Source organism: Delphinus delphis, chromosome 3, assembly GCF_949987515.2.
Source record: "Delphinus delphis chromosome 3, mDelDel1.2, whole genome shotgun sequence".
Lineage (NCBI taxonomy): Eukaryota > Metazoa > Chordata > Mammalia > Artiodactyla > Delphinidae > Delphinus > Delphinus delphis.
In genome coordinates, this window is record NC_082685.1 from 106327700 (window position 1) to 106346042 (window position 18343).

General features: G+C 39.2%; 1 protein-coding gene across 2 annotated transcripts in view; it reads left to right on the forward strand.

The window, feature by feature from the left end:
* The window catches only part of EDIL3 (EGF like repeats and discoidin domains 3), a 433712-nt gene that overhangs the window by 206077 nt on the left and 209292 nt on the right, over nucleotides 1-18343 (forward strand). For both annotated transcript variants that reach the window (XM_060009191.1, XM_060009192.1), the window contains one exon: nucleotides 2733-2861. In XM_060009191.1, coding sequence (XP_059865174.1) covers nucleotides 2733-2861 — 129 coding nt within the window. The remainder of the gene's footprint in view (nucleotides 1-2732; nucleotides 2862-18343) is intronic.

Sequence of the window (18343 nt, forward strand, 5' to 3'; positions counted from 1 at the left end):
TATGATTTTAGGCAGGCTCTCTGCTAATGGGTGGGTTTGTGTTCCTGTTTTGCTAGTTGTTTGGCATAGGGTGTCCAGCACTGTAGCTTGCTGGTCGTTGAGTGAAGTTGGGTGCTGGTGTTGAGATGGAGATCTCTGGGAGATTTTCACCGTTTGATATTATGTGGAGCTGGGAGGTCTTTTGTTGACCAGTGTCCTTAAGTTGGCTCTCCCACCTCAGAGGCACAGCACTGACTCCTGGCTGCAGCCCCAAGAGCCTTTCCTCCACACGGCGCAGAATAAAAGGGAGAAAAAGTAGAGAGAAAGAATTAGTAGAAGTAGGAAGAAAGAAAGAAAGGAAGGAAGGAAGGAAGAAAAAAAGAAGGAAAGAGGGAAAGAAAGGAAGGAGGGAGGGAGGGAGGGACGGTGGGAGGAAGGAAGGAAGGAAGAAAGGAGGGAAGGAAGGAAAAAAGAAAGAAGGAAGATAAAGTAAAATAAAAGAGTAAAATATAATAAAGTTATTAAAATAAAAAATAATTATTAAGAAAAGAAATTAAAAAAAATGGACGGATAGAACCTTAGGACAAATGGTGGAAGCAAAGCTATACAGACAAAATCTCACACAGAAGCATACACATACACACTCATAAAAAGAGGAAAAGGGGAAAAAATCATAAATCTTGCTCTCAAAGTCCACCTCCTCAATTTGGGATGATTCATTGTCTAAAGGAAGGAAGGAAGGAAAAAGAAAGAAAGAAAGAAGATAAAGTAAAATAAAATAGTTATTAAAATTAATATTATTAAGAAAGAAAAAAAATTAAAAAAAAAAAAAGGACGGATAGAACCCTAGGACAAATGGTGGAAGCAAAGCTATACAGACAAAATCTCACACAGAAGCATACACATACAGACTCACAAAAAGAGGAAAAGGGGAAAAAATCGTAAATCTTGCTCCCAAAGTCGACTTCCTTAATTTGGGATGATTCATTGTCTATTCATGTATTCCACAGATGCAGGGTACATCAAGTTGATTGTGGAGCTTTAATCCGCTGCTTCTGAGGCTGCTGGGAGAGATTTCCCTTTCTCTTCTTTGTTCTCACAGCTCCCAGGTGCTCAGCTTTGGATTTGGCCCCGCCTCTGCGTGTAGGTCGCTGGAGGGCGTCTGTGTTTTGCTCAGACAGGACGGGGTTAAAGGAGCAGCTGATTCAGGGACTCTGGATTACTCAGGCCTGGGAGGGGGGAGGGGCACGGAGTGAGGGGCGGGCCTGCGGCGGCAGAGGCTGGCATGACGTTGCACCAGCCTGAGGCACGCCGTGCGTTCTCCCGGGTAAGTTGTCCCTGGGTCCCGGGAACCCGGCAGTGGCGGGCTGCACAGGCTCCCCGGAAAGGAGGTAGGGATAGTGACCTGTGCTCGCACACAGGCTTCTTGGCAGCGGCAGCAGCAGCCTTAGCGTCTCCTGCCCGTCTCTGGGGTCCGCGCTTTTAGCGGCGACTCGCGCCCGTCTCTGGAGCTCCTTTAAGCAGAGCTCTTAATCCCCTCTCCTCGCGCACCAGGAAACAAAGAGGGAAGAAAAAGTCTCTTGCCTCTTCGGCAGGTCCAGACTTTTCCCGGACTCCCTCCCGGCTAGCCGTGGTGCTCTATCCCCTTCAGGCTGTGTTCACGCTGCCAACCCCAGTCCTCTCCCTGTGCTGCGACCAAAGCCCGAGCCTCAGCTCCCAGCCCCGCCCGCCCCGGCGGGGGAGCAGACAAGCCTCTCGGGCTGGTGAGTGCCAGTCGGCACCGTTCCTCTGTGCGGGAATCTTTCCGCTTTGCCCTCCGCACCCCTGTTGCTGCGCTCTCCTCCGCGGATCCGAAGTTCCCCCCCTCCCGCAGTCTCCACCCGCCAAGGGGCTTCCTAGTGTGTGGAATGATTTCCTCCTTCACAGCTCCCTCCCACTGGTGCAGGTGCCGTCCCTATTCTTCTGTCTCTGTTTTTTTCTTTTTTTCTTTTGCCCTACCCAGGTACGTGGGGGAGTTTCTTGCCTTTTGGAAGGTCTGAGGTCTTCTGCCAGCGTTCAGTAGTTGTTCTGTAGGAGTTGTTCCACATGTAGATGTATTTCTGGTGTATCTGTGGGGAGGAAGGTGATCTCCGCGTCTTAGTCTTCCGCCATCTTCCCCTCGTCCCCCTTATTTATTTATTTTTGGCTGTGCTGGGTCTTCGTTTCTGTGTGAAGGCTTTCTCTAGTTGCGGCGAGCGGGGGCCACTCTTCATCGCGGTGCGCGGGCCTCTCACTATCACGGCCTCTCTTGTTGTGGAGCACGGGCTCCAGACGCGCAGGCTCAGTCATTGTGGCTCACGGGCCCAGTTGCTCCGCGGCATGTGGGATCTTCCCAGACCACGGCTCGAACCCGTGTCCCCTGCATTGGCAGGCAGACTCTCAACCACTGCGCCACCAGGGAAGCCCTGTATGAATTCTTTTCATCTCTATCATCCCCCTTTGTGGTAGATTGTATTAGTATTGCATTCAACAGAAGATGAGACTGAGGTACGGAGAGGTTAAGTAAATCGTCCAAGACCACGTGGCTAGAAAGTGATGAAACCAGGATTCAAACCCATACCGTTGATCTCTAGAACTCCCCCAACTACTACATTTCCTATGGCACTAATATCCAGAACACTTTCCTCTATAAAATTATTAATTGCAAAATGCTGACCCAATGTCTACTTTAAAGCATATGCATCATGCAGCAATATTCTTTTTCTATCTTTCAGGTCCCTGCACTCCTAATCCGTGCCATAATGGAGGAACCTGTGAAATAAGTGAAGCATACCGAGGGGATACATTCATAGGCTATGTCTGTAAATGTCCCCGAGGATTTAATGGGATTCACTGTCAGCACAGTAAGTCATCCACAGTCGTTGTGCTTTTACTATCATTGATTGCAAAATATACAAGTCATTATTCTTGTTTGTAATAGAATGATAGAATCTTTGAGCAGCAAAGAACCCTGGCCGTTGGCTAATGCTACTTCTCTCCCACTGAATACACCACATTCCCCACTGACTCCTAGACTGTTTCTATCCTCCCAGGCGTGTTGGCCCTTTTCATCGTTGTTCAGCCACACTTGCAAAATGCTGCTTTTATATTGAACTGATATGTGTCTCTTTCTTTCACATTTGTCCTAACGCTGCATTCTTCAAGCTTCCTAGACATTATTCTGTTGATTCAGTTCAGAGATGATACCCAGAAAAGAAAACTTCCCACTCTGCCCTATCTATAAGCCAGTTTCCTCCTTCTCACATGTCAGCAATTTTAGTGTGAAAATCTTTGTAAGTTCAACAAGTGTGCTATCTGCATATCGCTCTTTTATGCTTGTTCTTATTTAACCTGAAGTTAAACAAAATATGTCCACTTGTGATGATTTTTTCTTAGAAGTATGGCTCAACATTACTGTCCTTCTAAGGATTTCTAACAGTAAAAATCTGCCTTTGTATACTCTTACACTCTCCACCCTAGAGCCCTGCAGCACAGGAAAAAAAAAAAAAAAAGGATGATATGACCTTGGGTACAGTCCTTGCCACTAAACACTGGACAGCATCCCATTATGAAAATTCTATTCTCATTTCAAGAGGGGATTCCTCTGTAAGAGTGTGTGCTCTATGCAAGCAGCCCTTGATTGGGGGTTGCCAGACTGTCTTCCTCTGGATGCTGCTCTGACACTATGTCACAAAGCTTTGCCAATAAGTTAGTAATATTCTCTTCAGGTGATTAGGTAAGTGTCAAGGCAGCGAAGATTCTGGGCTCCCATCTCTGTCTTTCCAGAGATGTTTTGAGATATTCATGTGTGAAGGCTGAGCAGTGATGCTACAATAAGGAAGAATCAGCTGTGGGGACTTTGGACTCAGCCTGAGAAAAATCAGGAGCTTCTCAGTCCCTTGTTGGTGATCTGAGCCCTTAGAGACAGTTACAAGCAGTGTAGGTATTACAGTAGACTGTATTATGTGTATTATAGCAGGCTTCTACAGAAATTCCACAAATTCCTGACCATTGAAGGTCTCCAGAAAAGTACACAATATTCTCAAAGTCTCAGAGCCAGGATGCACTCTGCATTTTTTGCTGATGATTGGAAATCTGGCTCTGTCTGACATATCCAGTTTTGCCTTACTCATTCTTAACATCACGGTCTTAATCATCACTCTAGTATTCATGGCTTATATATTCACTACTCACGCTAGGACATTCGCCATTCCCCTGTTCCCCTCCCTCTGATCAATATCCTATTCCTCCTTTAAGACTCAGTTTCTATTAAGACCTTAAACCTATGTTTAAGGTTTATGGGAAGCTGGAGGCTGAGGGATTCAATTTAGAACTGGGATTTTGTGGTCTAAACAAACTGGTCCCTCTTCTCTGAAGTGCATCGCTATTAGAAGCAGCAGAGAATAAGGGAAAGGGATTGGATTTGGAATCAGAGACCTGGATTTGAGACCTGACCTCTAAGTTATTGGATAAGTGACCCTGAGCCAGTCACTTGACCTTTCTGTGCTTGAAGACATATAAATAGAGGAATTGAACTAGAAATAAATGATCTCTGGCTCATACAAGCTAGGAGAGTATTATGACTAAATGGGTAGCTTGCTTACTGTACAAAGGTTATCAGGTCTTCCTCTTTACAGATAAAATTGAAAAGGATTATAGGGAAAGAAAATTTAGAAGTTCTGGAAGCCCTGAGAGCTTTTCCAGGTGGGAGAACCAAAAAAAGCAGCTGTTTAGTCCCTTGCAAGAACTGCTAGGGATTTGGGTTTGCGTTTCACAGTGGTAATTATCTTATAGCCTAGATATACTCTAGAACCTTGCTATTCAAAGTGTAGTCCTGCATCAGCATTTCCTGGAAGCTTGTTGGAAATGCAGATTACCAGGTGCCACCTCAAACCAATTAAATCAGAATCTGTTTTTAAAAATGATCCCCAGTTGACTCCCACACATATCGAAGTTTGAGAAAAACTGCACAAGGCTTTCAGTAGCTATAACTAGTCATCTCATAGGTTAAGGTAGCAACTTCTGCATTCAGTTACATAACAATGCATTATAGGCAAAATATTTATTATCTTTTTGCTAATAAAAACTATAGTGAAAATCAGAGATGGACCAATATAATATGAACATTTCATTTGGGAAAAGAATTGAAAAAAATTCTTCAGACATCCAGTTATAGCAGGGCTTATTAATTTAGTTCTATATGACAGAATGTGAATTAAATATCTTTTGGAATATGCTAAATAGTTAAAGAATTTTAAGTTTCATGATATAGGAGTGACAAATACATAGTTAATAGGTTTAATTTAACAACTGTTTTGTCAGTATGTTACAAATTAGAAAAAATGTTTCCAGTGCTAGCATTAATATTACCTACATTTTTTTTTTAAATTAGGTTTTGGTTTTGCAAACAGTTTTAGGTTTACAGAAAAATTGAGCAGAGAGTACAGAAAGTTCCCGTATATCCCCCTTCCTTAGTCTCCTCTCTTATTAACTTCTTGCATTAATTGGGTATATTTGTTATAGTTGATGAACTGATATTACTATATTATTATTAAGTAAAGTACATAGTTTATATTAGGGTTTACTATTTGTACCGTACGGTTCTATGGATTTTGAAAAATGCATAATAGCATATGTCCACCAAAGCCTCATACAAAATAGTTTCACTAACCTAAAAATCTGTGCTCTGCCTATTCATCCCTCCCTCCCTACGCCCAACCCCTGGCAACCACTGATTTTTTTTTTTTTTTCCACTGTCTCTGTGGTTTTGCCTTTTCCAGAATGTCATACAGTTGGAATCCTACAGTATGTAGCTGGAATCATATACTATGTAGACTTTTCAGAGTAACTTGTTTCACTTAGCAGTATGTATTTAAGTTTCCTCCACGTCTTTTTGTGACTTGATAGCTCTTTTTGCTTTTAACCACTGAATAATATTCCACTTTATGGATGTACTTCAGTGTGTTCATTCGTTCACCTATTAAAAACGTCTTAGTTGCTTCTATTTTTGGCAATTATGAATAAAGCTGCCATAAACATTCATGTGCAGGTTTTTGTGTGGACATAAGTTTTCAACCCATTTGAGTAAATACCTAAGAGTGTAATTCTTATGGTAACAGTACATTTAGTTTTGTCAGAAACTGCCAAACTGCCTTCCACAGTGGCTGTACCATTTTGCATACTTGTTGGCAAAGAATGAGAGTTTCCTATTCTCACAAACATTGGTTATTGTCAGTATTTTGGATTTTAGCCATTACAAATTTTTTTTGGTAATGAAAATAGCATGAGGTTGTAACTTTATAACTAATAATGATTAGTATTGGTTTTTATGTAGAATTATCAAATTATACATGTTCTTAAAATGCCATACATTAATATGTATCATATACATATATATGTAATTATGTGTATATATGTATATGTACATATATGTATATATACACATGTGTGTGTGTGTTAATTATAAGATGTAAATTATAAGATGAGTTGAACACCAAAATTGTCTAGAGGTTAGACTTTTGAAAGGCATTTTTAAGCAAGCACTTTTCTGGTGGGAGCCGCATTTTGGGCTGGCTAGAAGTAATCATATTTTATTTGTTGCCTAGTTACAAATCTAATGCCTTAGGGAAGGACTGTTTCTTCATTCTCAGAATTCTATGCCCATCTTACTGAAGGCATTCTGTGCATTCTCCCTACCTGTGCACAGCTCTGCAACCTTCAATTCCTTTCATTGGGTTGGCCAAAAAGTTCAAACTGAGAAAGTTGGCCAGAAAAATCACAGAATCTAAAATTTTCCTCTTTGTATATTATGCTAAATGTTGTAAACCAGTTTGGTGTTAATTTGATACTATTGACTAATGGATTCATACATTCAACAAATATCTATTGGGGACATGAGTCATTTTACTTTTTTAAATTACATATTTCACTTTTCTCAGAGTTAGCCAATGGTATTTGCTGTTTTGACAATCACTGCTCATTGGATTAATTACATATTTTGCAGTTACATGTGTTTTCTGATAGATGATGCTTGTTAGAATCTGGTTCCACCTCAGCCCTATTGAATCACAATCTTTGATTGGTACCCTGGATATAGTTAAAAGCATCCATATGGTCCTTAGGTGCACCAAGCTTGAGGACTACTGGCTAAAAGAATGACCTTTAATTTCCAAATTATACAGGAGTAAACTTGCTTTTAGGGAAAGAATTCTGGATTAGACTTGGATTTTTGATGCAGTTCTATCTTGATCAATTGATGAAGACTTGGTTAGTATTTAATGGTTCTTTGATTCAGCTTTGTCATCCAATGATTCAATTCAATTCAATTCAATAAACACTTACTGAGAACTTCACACTGTATTATGTGCTGGAAATAATATGTCTATAAAAAGTAGAATTAATAATCCTTTGCCCTGTTTACCTAAATAGGATATTTGTTAGAGTAAGATGAGACATTTTAGAACATACTTTACATATCTTAAAGTGTAACAAATTCCTAATGGATGAATATTTTAAAATATAATGGGGATTCCTATTGGTCTTTAATTTTTCCCTTCTCTTAAAAAAATTTTTAATTGTAATTTTTTTTTGAAAAATATAAGTTGTAGGGCCGGGAGGGGAAGCCTAATTTGGAACTTTATGCTTTTCTATAAGAATTCCTCTCTTACATCCTTAATTCTAAGAGGTAATTATTATTTTGTTAAATTACTCTTTCTAATGTTAGCTTGATGGCCTCTTTATTTTAGCTTTCCCACTAGAGGATAAATTTGTCCTAATAAAGTATTCACTTCAAAACTGTGTTGAAACAACCTGGAGTTATTACTGACACCTGCAAGCTCTTTAACCACAGTGGCTAAATGAAGACCTCTAAGGAGACTTCCAAAATAGACTTGCCTCCAACCTCAAAAGGTTTCTGACTATAGATAGAGAATTCAGAGTTTTCTGTTCGCTGAGGACTTTGCAGGTCAATGTTAGACCCCTTAACTCTATAAGCCAAAGGTTCTCGAACTTGGTGTGTATATGAATCATCTGGGAGTACAGATAAATATTCAGATTCATCTTGCTCATCTGTAGAGATTCTAATTCAATAGAAGTAATTTTGGACCCAGATCTGCCTATTAACAATTACCCTGGTAAAACTGACACAAACAATTCTAGAACACTGGTTCTCACTTTGGTTGCACATTAGAATCACCTGGAGACTTATGAAAACTACTAATGCCTGGCTTCCACCCCAGAGATTCTGATTTAATTGGTCTGGGGTATGGTCTAGGCATTAGGAGTTTTAAAACCTCCCCAGATGATTCTAATGTGCAGCTAAGGCTGGGAATCAGTGTTCTAGAACTATACTGCCAGGAATTACCATGTCTTAAAGATACCAAGCAGAGAAATACAGAGAAATGAAGCTTAGGATACACAAATATAACTCCACACTAAATGTATAATCAGGCAACCTTATTGAATTTTGTCATTCAAGCTTTACTTAATATAACGGAAATCATCTTACAGCAAGAACCCTCAACTGTTGAAAGAATCAGGCCAGAGGAAGATGTTAGCTTACTGTTCTTAAAATATGTTATCCCTTAATCTATCTGCAATAGTCGGCGTTCCAAGGCATTTTCATTTTCTTGTTTTCACTCTTTTCAGGAGTCTCGCAAAGAGCACTGTCCTGGCAGAGCTATGTACTAGATATTTACACAGAAACACTATTCAAATATAGACACAGTCTGTGATTTTTTGCAGTGAAATATTCAGATATTGTCAAACTCAAAATATTTGAAAATTGCTACTTTAAATGACAGTTAAACATTCTTCTTTTTTCCTGTTACTTATTAAAAGAAATCTGATTGTCAGGAAACCATAAGTTCTGAACAAAAATATGTTAAAATCTGCCAGAAAGGTTAGACTCATGAGGGTGGTGTATTTATACTAATAGGCTTGACCTTCTAGAACTGATTCACTCATGATTTCATAAAGGATCTCTCCAGGAATAGAGATGGTAACACAAATACAGTTTAAGAAAAGAAATTTGTTGCATGTAATCCAAACTTCCAAGGCCTCTCAGTTTGTGGCAATATTTAACTTTGATTTCCTAATTCCTGTTGCTCTTAGCTACCATTTTCCAGTGCCATTTACGCCTGTGGGGCCTCATTCTCTCCTGAAGTCTTCTTCACTCAGGCCAGGAGTTTATTTATTTATGCATTTGACAGGTAATTTTTGAGAGCTTACTTACTGCTTTGCCAGGCTGCCACATGCTTAGGAACGAGTATGAGCTCCCTGGCTCTGCTGACGGTTCCACCTTGAAAATATTGCTCAGGGGCTGGCTGCACTTTCCTCTGCTGGTGGCCACCCAGGCATCTGAAACTGCACATGGTCTAAGGAACCATCAGGCCAAGTTAAGCCGTTTTAAGGACATTGGGTCCTACTGTGTTCCCTGGGGTTGGAGAGTCACAGGGCTTTTCCCAGAGCCTCACACATCCCTTTATGGACACAACTGCTCAACTTCCTGACCTAACTGGGCCTTCTTTTTTTTAAATTGAGATACAATTGACACGTAACATTATATTCATATCAGGTGTGCAACATACATTTTTTTTTCTTGTGATGAGAACTTTTAAAATCTACTCTTTTAGCAACTTTCAAATATGCAATACAGTATTTAAAATTATAGTCACCATGCTGTACAGTACATCTCCAGCACTTATTTGTCTTGTAACTAGAAGTTTGTATCTTTTGACCCCCTTCACCCACTCCCTCACCCGCTGCCTCTTGCAGCCATCCATTTTTTCTCTCTATCTGTGGTGGTGGTGGCTGTTATTGTCCTTGTATACCTGAAGATAGTGTCAGATCCCACAGGTTGAGGGCTCAGTACCACAAGACTGCCCCCAGCCCACTCTGGATGGTCCCCAGGTTACCAACGACTTCTGTCAGAGTTGGCTACAAATAGGACATTCCCTCCTCAAGTTCTCTTAATTTGGTAGAGCAGCTCACAAAACTCAGGGAAACTCTTGCTTACATTTCCCAGTTTATTAAAATTTGTGATAAAGAATACGGGTGAAAGCCTAGATGAAGAGATACACAGGGTGAGGTCTGTGAGGGTCCCGAGCACAGGAGGTTCTCTCTGTGGAATTGGGGTGTGTCACCTTCCCAGTATGGATATGTTCCCCAACCTGGAAGCTCTCTGAATCCCATACTATTGAGATTTTTATGGAGGCTTCCTCATGTAAGCATGATCAATCATTAATTCCATTTTCAGCCCTTCTCTAGAAAAGCGGGGGGCAGGGCTGAAAATTTCAAGCTTCTAATCGTGGTTTGATCTTTCTGGTGACCATCCCTCACCCAAGAGACCACCCACAGCTGCCTCATTAAAACAAAAGACACTCCTATCACCCAGGAAACTACAAGGGTTTTAGGTGCTCTGTGCCAGGGACAAGGGAAAGAGACCAAAATAACCAAGTCCCTGGTGTCATAGGACTTCCATTCTAATGGAGAAAAAAATAATTTAAAAAATAGGACGTATTCATTTACCATATTGCTCAGCAGTTATACTCTTGGGCATTTATCCAAGAGAGATGAAAGCTTAAATTCACACAAATGTCTGTATGTTCATAGCAGCTTTATTGGTAATAAACAAAGTCTCAGATTGGCCCAGATGTCCTTCAACAGGTGAATGGTTAAACAAACATTGGTACATACATTCCATGGAATACTTAGTACTCAGCAATGAAAATGAAGAAACTGTTGATAAATACAACTTAGATAAATCTCCAGGAAATGAAGCTAAGTGGAAAAAAAAAAAAAAAAAAAGAAAAGCCAATCCCAAGAGGATACCTACTGGATGATTCCAAGTAAAACATTTTGGAAAAGACAGAATTTTAGAAAGGGAGGACAGATTTCCAAGTGTTAAGGAGGGAACAGAGGAAGGTGAGTCCTTAAAAGGACAACACGAGGTATCCTTGTGGTATTGGAACTATTTGGTATATGGACTAGCATGATGGATACACACACCTACTTAGGTGATAAAATTGTACAGAATTACTTACATATACACAAATGAGTATAAGTAAAACTGGAGAAATCTGAATAAGGTTGATATAGTAATAGCAGTATTTTAGTTGTGCTTTTATACTACAGCTTTGCAAAATGTTAACCATTGTGAAGAACTCGGTATATATTTCTTTGTCTGATTTTTTACAAATGCATTTGACTCTCCAATGATTTTAATAAAAATTTAATTAAAATGTAGCAATATATTATGTATAATGCATAATAATGTAGTAGTAACATGTAATATCAACAATAATAATACATATTATAAGGATAAGGACTAAGGAGCAGAGATTTTTGAGTGATATTTTAGAGCATGGCCAAAGTTTTCTCCCAGGAATTGACACCTGAGTAGAGATGTGAATGATGTCAGGGGTCATCCAGGTAAACCAGAAGGAGTAGCGAGTGCTGGGGTCCCAAGAGGGGTGTGTGCTTGGGGCACAATGAATGATGAGAAGGGAGGCAGAGAGGAGGCCTGGTCAAGGGCTGGATCAGGTAGGGCCTTGTAAGCCATAGAGAGGACTTTTTAATCTTATTGAAATTGGAAGAGCACCTTTGGAGGGCGGAGAGCAAGGGAGTATATTAATTCATTTGTTTGGAGAATGACTCTGACCACTGGTGAAGAATAGGCTCTGCTGGGGGCAAGAAGATGGTGGCTTGGACTGAGGTGGTAATGAGGACTTGAGGGGAGCTGAACAACGTTCAGATTTGGAAAGTCGTTTCAAGTGGATTACACTAGGGTCATAAATACTTGTTTTTTTCTAATTAATTTCAATAGCATTATAATTATTTATTTTTACTTAATTTCTTGTCATGAGCTTGGGCAGTATAATATATTGTTATAACTTTCATTATGCCTTGTTACTGACATTTGTTTTTTAGCCTTTAACAGCATCATTAGGATAAAATCTAGACTTTTAAAGAAAAAGGTATATATACACATATACATATATACATATATAATCGATGCTTTAAATGTGTACGATGTTATTTAAGATATTGAATTTTCAAGATTTGATGTTTTTAAATGACACAAAATTGGTTATATTTAGATACTTTTAATTTTTTTTACATCTTTATTGGTGTATAATTGCTTTACAATGGTGTGTTAGTTTCTGCTTTATAACAAAGTGAATCAGTTATACATATACATATGTTCCCATATCTCTTCCCTCTTGCGTCTCCCTCCCTCCCATCCTCCCTATCCCACCCCTCTAGGTGGTCACAAAGCACCGAGCTAATCTCGCTGTGCTATGCGGCTGCTTCCCATTAGCTATCTATTTTACGTTTGGTAGTGTACATATGTCCATGCCACTCTCTCACTTTGTCACAGCTTACCCTTCCCCCTCTCCATATCCTCAAGTCCATTCTCTAGTAGGTCTGTGTCTTTATTCCCGTCTTACCCCTAGGTTCTTCATGACATTTTTGTTCTTAAATTCCATATATGTGTGTTAGCATACGGTATTTGTCTTTCTCTTTCTGACTTCACTCTGTATGACAGACTCTAGGTCCATCCACCTCACTACAAATAACTCAATTTCGTTTCTTTTTATGTCTGAGTAATATTCCATTGTATATATGTGCCACATCTTCTTTATCCATTCATCTGAAGATGGGCACTTAGGTTGTTTCCATGTCCTGGCTATTGTAAATAGAGCTGCAATGAACATTTTGGTACATGACTCTTTGTGAATTATGATTTTCTCAGGGTATATGCCCAGTAGTGGGATTGCTGGGTCATATGGCAGTTCTATTTGTAGTTTTTTAAGGAACCTCCATACCGTTCTCCATAGTGGCTGTACCAATTCACATTCCCACCAGCAGTGCTAGAGTGTTCCCTTTTCTCCACACCCTCTCCAGCATTTATTGTTTCTAGACTTTTTGATGATGGCCAGATACATTGTGTCACTTTATCTTTCACATTAGCTGAGTCATAATAATATAGTACAGTGTATTTTAAAGAAAACATTATAATGGAAGTGATATGTAAATCAAAACAAATACAATTACATACTAAAATACAATAATGATTTTGAAAAAGAGGACAACGTTTACATTTTAATCGGAAATCCGGAAATCACAATTGCATTGAGTGGGTATTTAACATCAGCCTTTAGAATATAACTTGATCAGTTTTGCTCTCACGATTCCTAATTGATTTTACAATCACGCTGCAGCCTATAAGTTTAGAGAAATTTCAGGCAATATATTCCTTGGAAGTAAATTATTCTTAGATATTCAGGAAGTTTTAATCAATTTATAAGATACATCTTAAACTAAAACATTTCTAAATGAGTATTCTTCCTCCCAACCACATGAAAAAGACTCTTTCGGTGGTCAGTAAAGGAATTGCTTTTGACTCTTGCTAAATAAAATGAGTATAGTTAATTTGAATAGTAAAGGCATGATTGTTAAGGGGGTTAAGAAGTTAAATGTAGAAGAGAGTCAAACTTGAATTCTTTCTATGTTATTAACAAGTCATATCAATTTGAACTAATGATTATGCTAAGCCTTGGTTTCCTTCTTTGTAAAATAGAAATAACTGGGCCCTTTGCCTTCTCTTAGGTCCAAGTTAATGATGCCCAGACAATTTAATATATGTGAAAGTGTTACGGACAATTTAGAAGTACATTTATAAACTTTCATTATTATTTCTGACTAGTTTCCAAAATACTTTTTCTTTAGTCATTATAGAAGAAATTGGTACTAAAATAAACACTGATTTTATCTGAGCGAATTTTGCAATAGAGAGAATAGGAAGCCTAGATGCCTCAATTTAAAAAAGTGAAATCTTGTCATTGAGAGTATACACTTTCTCAATAGCTAGGGAGAGAGGAAGGAGAAAAGAGAGAACTAGGCATAGACACAGTGATAGAGATAGACAGAGAAATAGAGGGAGAGGAAGAGTGAGAGGGAGGGTGGGAGAGAAGGGGAGGTGTGCGGGGGGAGAGAGAGAAAGAGAATGAGAGAGAGAGCAAAACACATTAGTACTTTGGTTCCATTTGTCTGCTTTTCATTAAAGCGCCTTAGAAGAGTTATCTATACTCAATGTCTTCTATATGCTCTGTGATTACTTAAAGACTATATAACATTCCGATCACCCCCTACTACCTTCACTTCTTCCCTGAGGCACCATTATCCGCCAGGACAAACTCTTACTGATTGTGCTGTCTCTACACTTGTCCCTAGGCTATTTTCAAAACAACAACCAGAGTGGTCCTCTTAGATCACAGCTCATGTTAGGTCACTTCTATGTATAAAACCCTCCATGGTTTCCCACTGCACTTGGAGTAAAATCCAAAGTCCTGTATCGACCACAAGAGACTGATGCATTCTCTTCCCAGCCATTTCTGACCTTATTCCCAACCATGCTCCATGGTGCTGGTTCAGCTGGGGTCACACCGTTCTGGCTGCCCGTCAACATCCAAGCCTGCTTCCAATCTGGGGCTTTTGCATTTGTGTTCACTTACCTGACCTCTCTTTCCAAGAGAACCACAAGACTCTCTCCCTTTCTTTTCTGTACTAGACCTTTGCACAAGTGGTAATTCTCCAGAGTGCCCTTATCCAACTACCCTGAATAAAATGTCATTTTGTAAAACCTTCCTCTGCTATCTCTACTCTCCAACCTTTTTACTTTTCTTTATTTTTTAGCACTCCTCACCACCTGAAATATTATATATTTATTATTTGTTTATTTATTTTTCTCTAAACAGTAAGCTTCCTGAGAGCAAGGGCTTGATTTGTTTACTTTTTGCTCTGCTCTCTATGCCTAAAAAGTTCATAGTAGGTACTCAGTAAATATTTGAATAAGGGAATAACTAAACCATTAGTCTATTATACAATTAACCCATTAATGTATCATCTACTAATACCCTGTCTTCCATGATGCTGGGCTCCGTGGAAGAACAAAAAACTCTAAGAATTTGCCTTCAGTAGCTTGTGAAATTAGTGTGGAGAAAAATAACATGTCATCTAGCAAGACTCCTATGGCCAAATAAGTTTGAGGACTGTCCATTTTTTCCTCCTTTTGGAGAAGGCCAATAGATTGTCGATACATTGATTGTCAATTTATTTGATAACTAATTGTTAGGTAATTTTAAAAACTTGGTTAATATTGTTTAACTCAATAATCTGGAAGAGGTGGGAGTGGGAATGACAGTGAAATCTCAGATGGAGGGTTGAAACTTTAGGCAAAGGAGAGAGGACAGATGAAAACAAAGTGAGGTAGAGACACTGAAGGTGAGGGGGTTATTGCCAGATGAATGGTAAATATGGAGGAAGCAAGGGTGGGGTGAGGTGGAAAGTTATTTCAGGGATCCTTTGCATCTGCACATATTCATGTTTTAATGCAAATACACAGAGGAAGGTCAACCCATGCCTACTTTACGAGCTTTGATTCAGCATTTAAGGTTCTCCCAGAAACAGTGATTATGTTAATGTTGCCCTGCCTGTGGTGACCCCTTTGTCTGAGAGGTGAAGGAGTGATGAGTGATGCTTTCCATCAAGATTATCTAGAGAGCCATTTGCCACTTTTGCTACGAGAGTCTTTGCCATTATTTGTGGTATACAGTCAGCACACTGTTTTTCTTGGAGTCACTTTTCTTCCTCTACCTTCGTACCAGCTCAGTCCAATGCTGCGTTTTCCCTGTTGTATATGCTTTAATGCTGCATCTCTTCAGACTGAACGCAAGAGCTTTGTGAGCTATGTTTTTGCAGCCTAGGCAGTGAATCCTTCAAGAGTAATGTTGTAAGGCAGACTCCAGCCTCACTCAGAGAGGCACGTGGCACAAGAGTTACACTTGTGGGAGAAATGGGTCCTGAGAACCCTAGTCACACATAAAAGGTACGCACAGGGAGAGCTGGTTCTGATCAGATGGTTTTGAATCCGTGCCCTTCCCAGAGCTGTGCCAGGTATGTAGTTGCTTTCTGTATAGAGCTCTATGCATCATGCGGTAGAAGAAAGGTAAATGAGAATAATTAAATGCAAGCATCTGGCATTTGCCTGGCCATGCACGTATTAGATCATGAAGTCCTTGAGGGCAAGAGTCTAGCTGTGTGTTTCCTTTGCCAGCTTTTGCATAGCAAGCGGCACAGTTAGGGGTACCAGCTCCGTAAGCTGAACCTCTTCTCTTCCTAAAATCTAGCCCTGACCTAATTTCCCTATTTTATTTCTGTGTTCCCCTTTATTCACCAAATGTGTCACCCAAGTGAGCACTTGCCATTCTTCCTTCACATTCCTTAAATGCCCATCGTGCTGCCTCTGCTGATGTGCTTTCTGTGCCGGGAGCCCTTCCCCTCATCACTTGTCTATAAAGCCAGCCCCGGCTCCTCCAGGAGCACTTCCATGATTCCCAGTCCATCCTTAAGCAAGAAAGCCCCCCTACTCTCCGCCTTGCATAGCACTTTTTTTTCCTTCTTTCTACCTTGCTTTGTATTGATTTGTGTATTTCTCATCTCCCTAGGTAGCTTAAAGACACTTTCCACCTGAGTCATCCTCGATTCCTGATCACAACCTAGAACTGTGCTTTGCATGTAGTAGATACTCAAAATATAGTTGATGAATTAATGAATAAATGAGTGACTAGAAGAGCTCAGTAAACCCTTCCTTATTGTTTGAATACTAAAATAGAAACCTAGAGAAAACCATGGTGAATTACAGCAGAGATAATTGCAATTGTTTTGTCTCTAGACATTAGACCTGTTGGGGTTACTTGCCCTTACTTGGCAGAGTTACGTGTATGTTTTATATATCAATTTACCCTTTATATCTAGCAATGTGCCTGTCTCATAGTAGGTGTACAATAATAAATATTTGTTGAGTGAATAAATATGAGGACACATTATCAATGCACTACTTGTATATTTTATATAAATTCAGGGAAGCACGTGTTTTTCTTTTCTGAGGTACAGAGATGCTCCATGTCATCAGATACTGAAAACTATAAAAGCTGTTTTGCTTGGCTGGCTTAGGCAAACTTAGTGTTCAAATCCAGTAAGTATTCTATCCTAAGTTCCTATTGCTCCCACTCTACTTATCGGTTTTGGACATCTATTTTTATTTTCAGCTATTTTAATTTGTAGAGATTGTATTGCAAGCTGTTTCAACTGCTTTGTAGAAAAGCAGGGTATATATTAAAAATAAATAACTATTCCAAATGCTTCCATGTTGGCTTGGCATATATAATGAGAACAGCACAGCACAGCACAGCATGTATAGCAATAAAGATAAATCCCTCATGGCCAGCTCCAGAGGTCCAAGTCAGCCTTTTTCGAGGCAGAGCAATTACTCCAAATTTTTAAGGAGCTGTGTATAAATGATTGACCATATTTGAATAGAGCAAGCAATAGAGTCCACTTAGACATTAATAAGGTATTTTTTGGTGACAATATGGCTAGCATTTTCTAGAGTCATTTTCTGTGTCTTCGTTTAGGATGAAGTTCATTGTATATCTGCAAGTCTACACCTGTGAATTTTTTTTTCTTTTGCTAAGACTTGCTACGTGCATTGTTCTCTCAGTAAAAGATAACATAATGTCCATGTTAATGCATTACTATCAACATTACCCTAAGTGATATACATGGATTGACTCAGGATGGAAGATTGTTATCTCTAGATACACTGGTTAATCTTTTAAGTCTGCTTAGATAAGTTCCTGTACTGTCGATTACTTTTTTAACTTATAAAGTCATATAAGGTATTTAGTATATTTTTGTTTGATGGTCTTATATATCAAAAACTAAACAGATGTGAAATTGTCTTATTTCCTTGGGGTAATTTACCTCTCAATGGTCTCTGGGGTTTTTTTTAATTGATATTTTAAACTTACAGGCAATATGACTTATTTCAATTTCTCTTTAAGTGTGGTCTTGTAAGAATGTAAATGACGTTTTATCTGAGAGCATAATTTTTTTTCTTTCCTATTCAGAGTGATTGGATTGAAGAAAAATGTTTATTGCCAGCTATCTTTCTGCTGTAGTTTATGGCCTGCCATTCTCAAATGGTTCAGAGAGTATATTTAAATAAACCTTTTGGTCATTTTCTGTTTTTCAGGGACTTTGGACATGATTTGGTTTTGCCATTTGAAAGCAGAATCACTCTTTGAGGTTCTAATTTCTTTTCCCATTTTATTTTTAAAAGTTTCTCAAGTACAAAACTCATGAGCCTTGGTAGATTTTAAAAGCAGACAACCTTTATTCCTCCAAATATTTCCTTTTAAAAAACATGGCATATATTACGTACATTATCACTAATAAAGGAAAAAGAAACCATGGGAGATCAGAAAGCAATACAATACTTGTT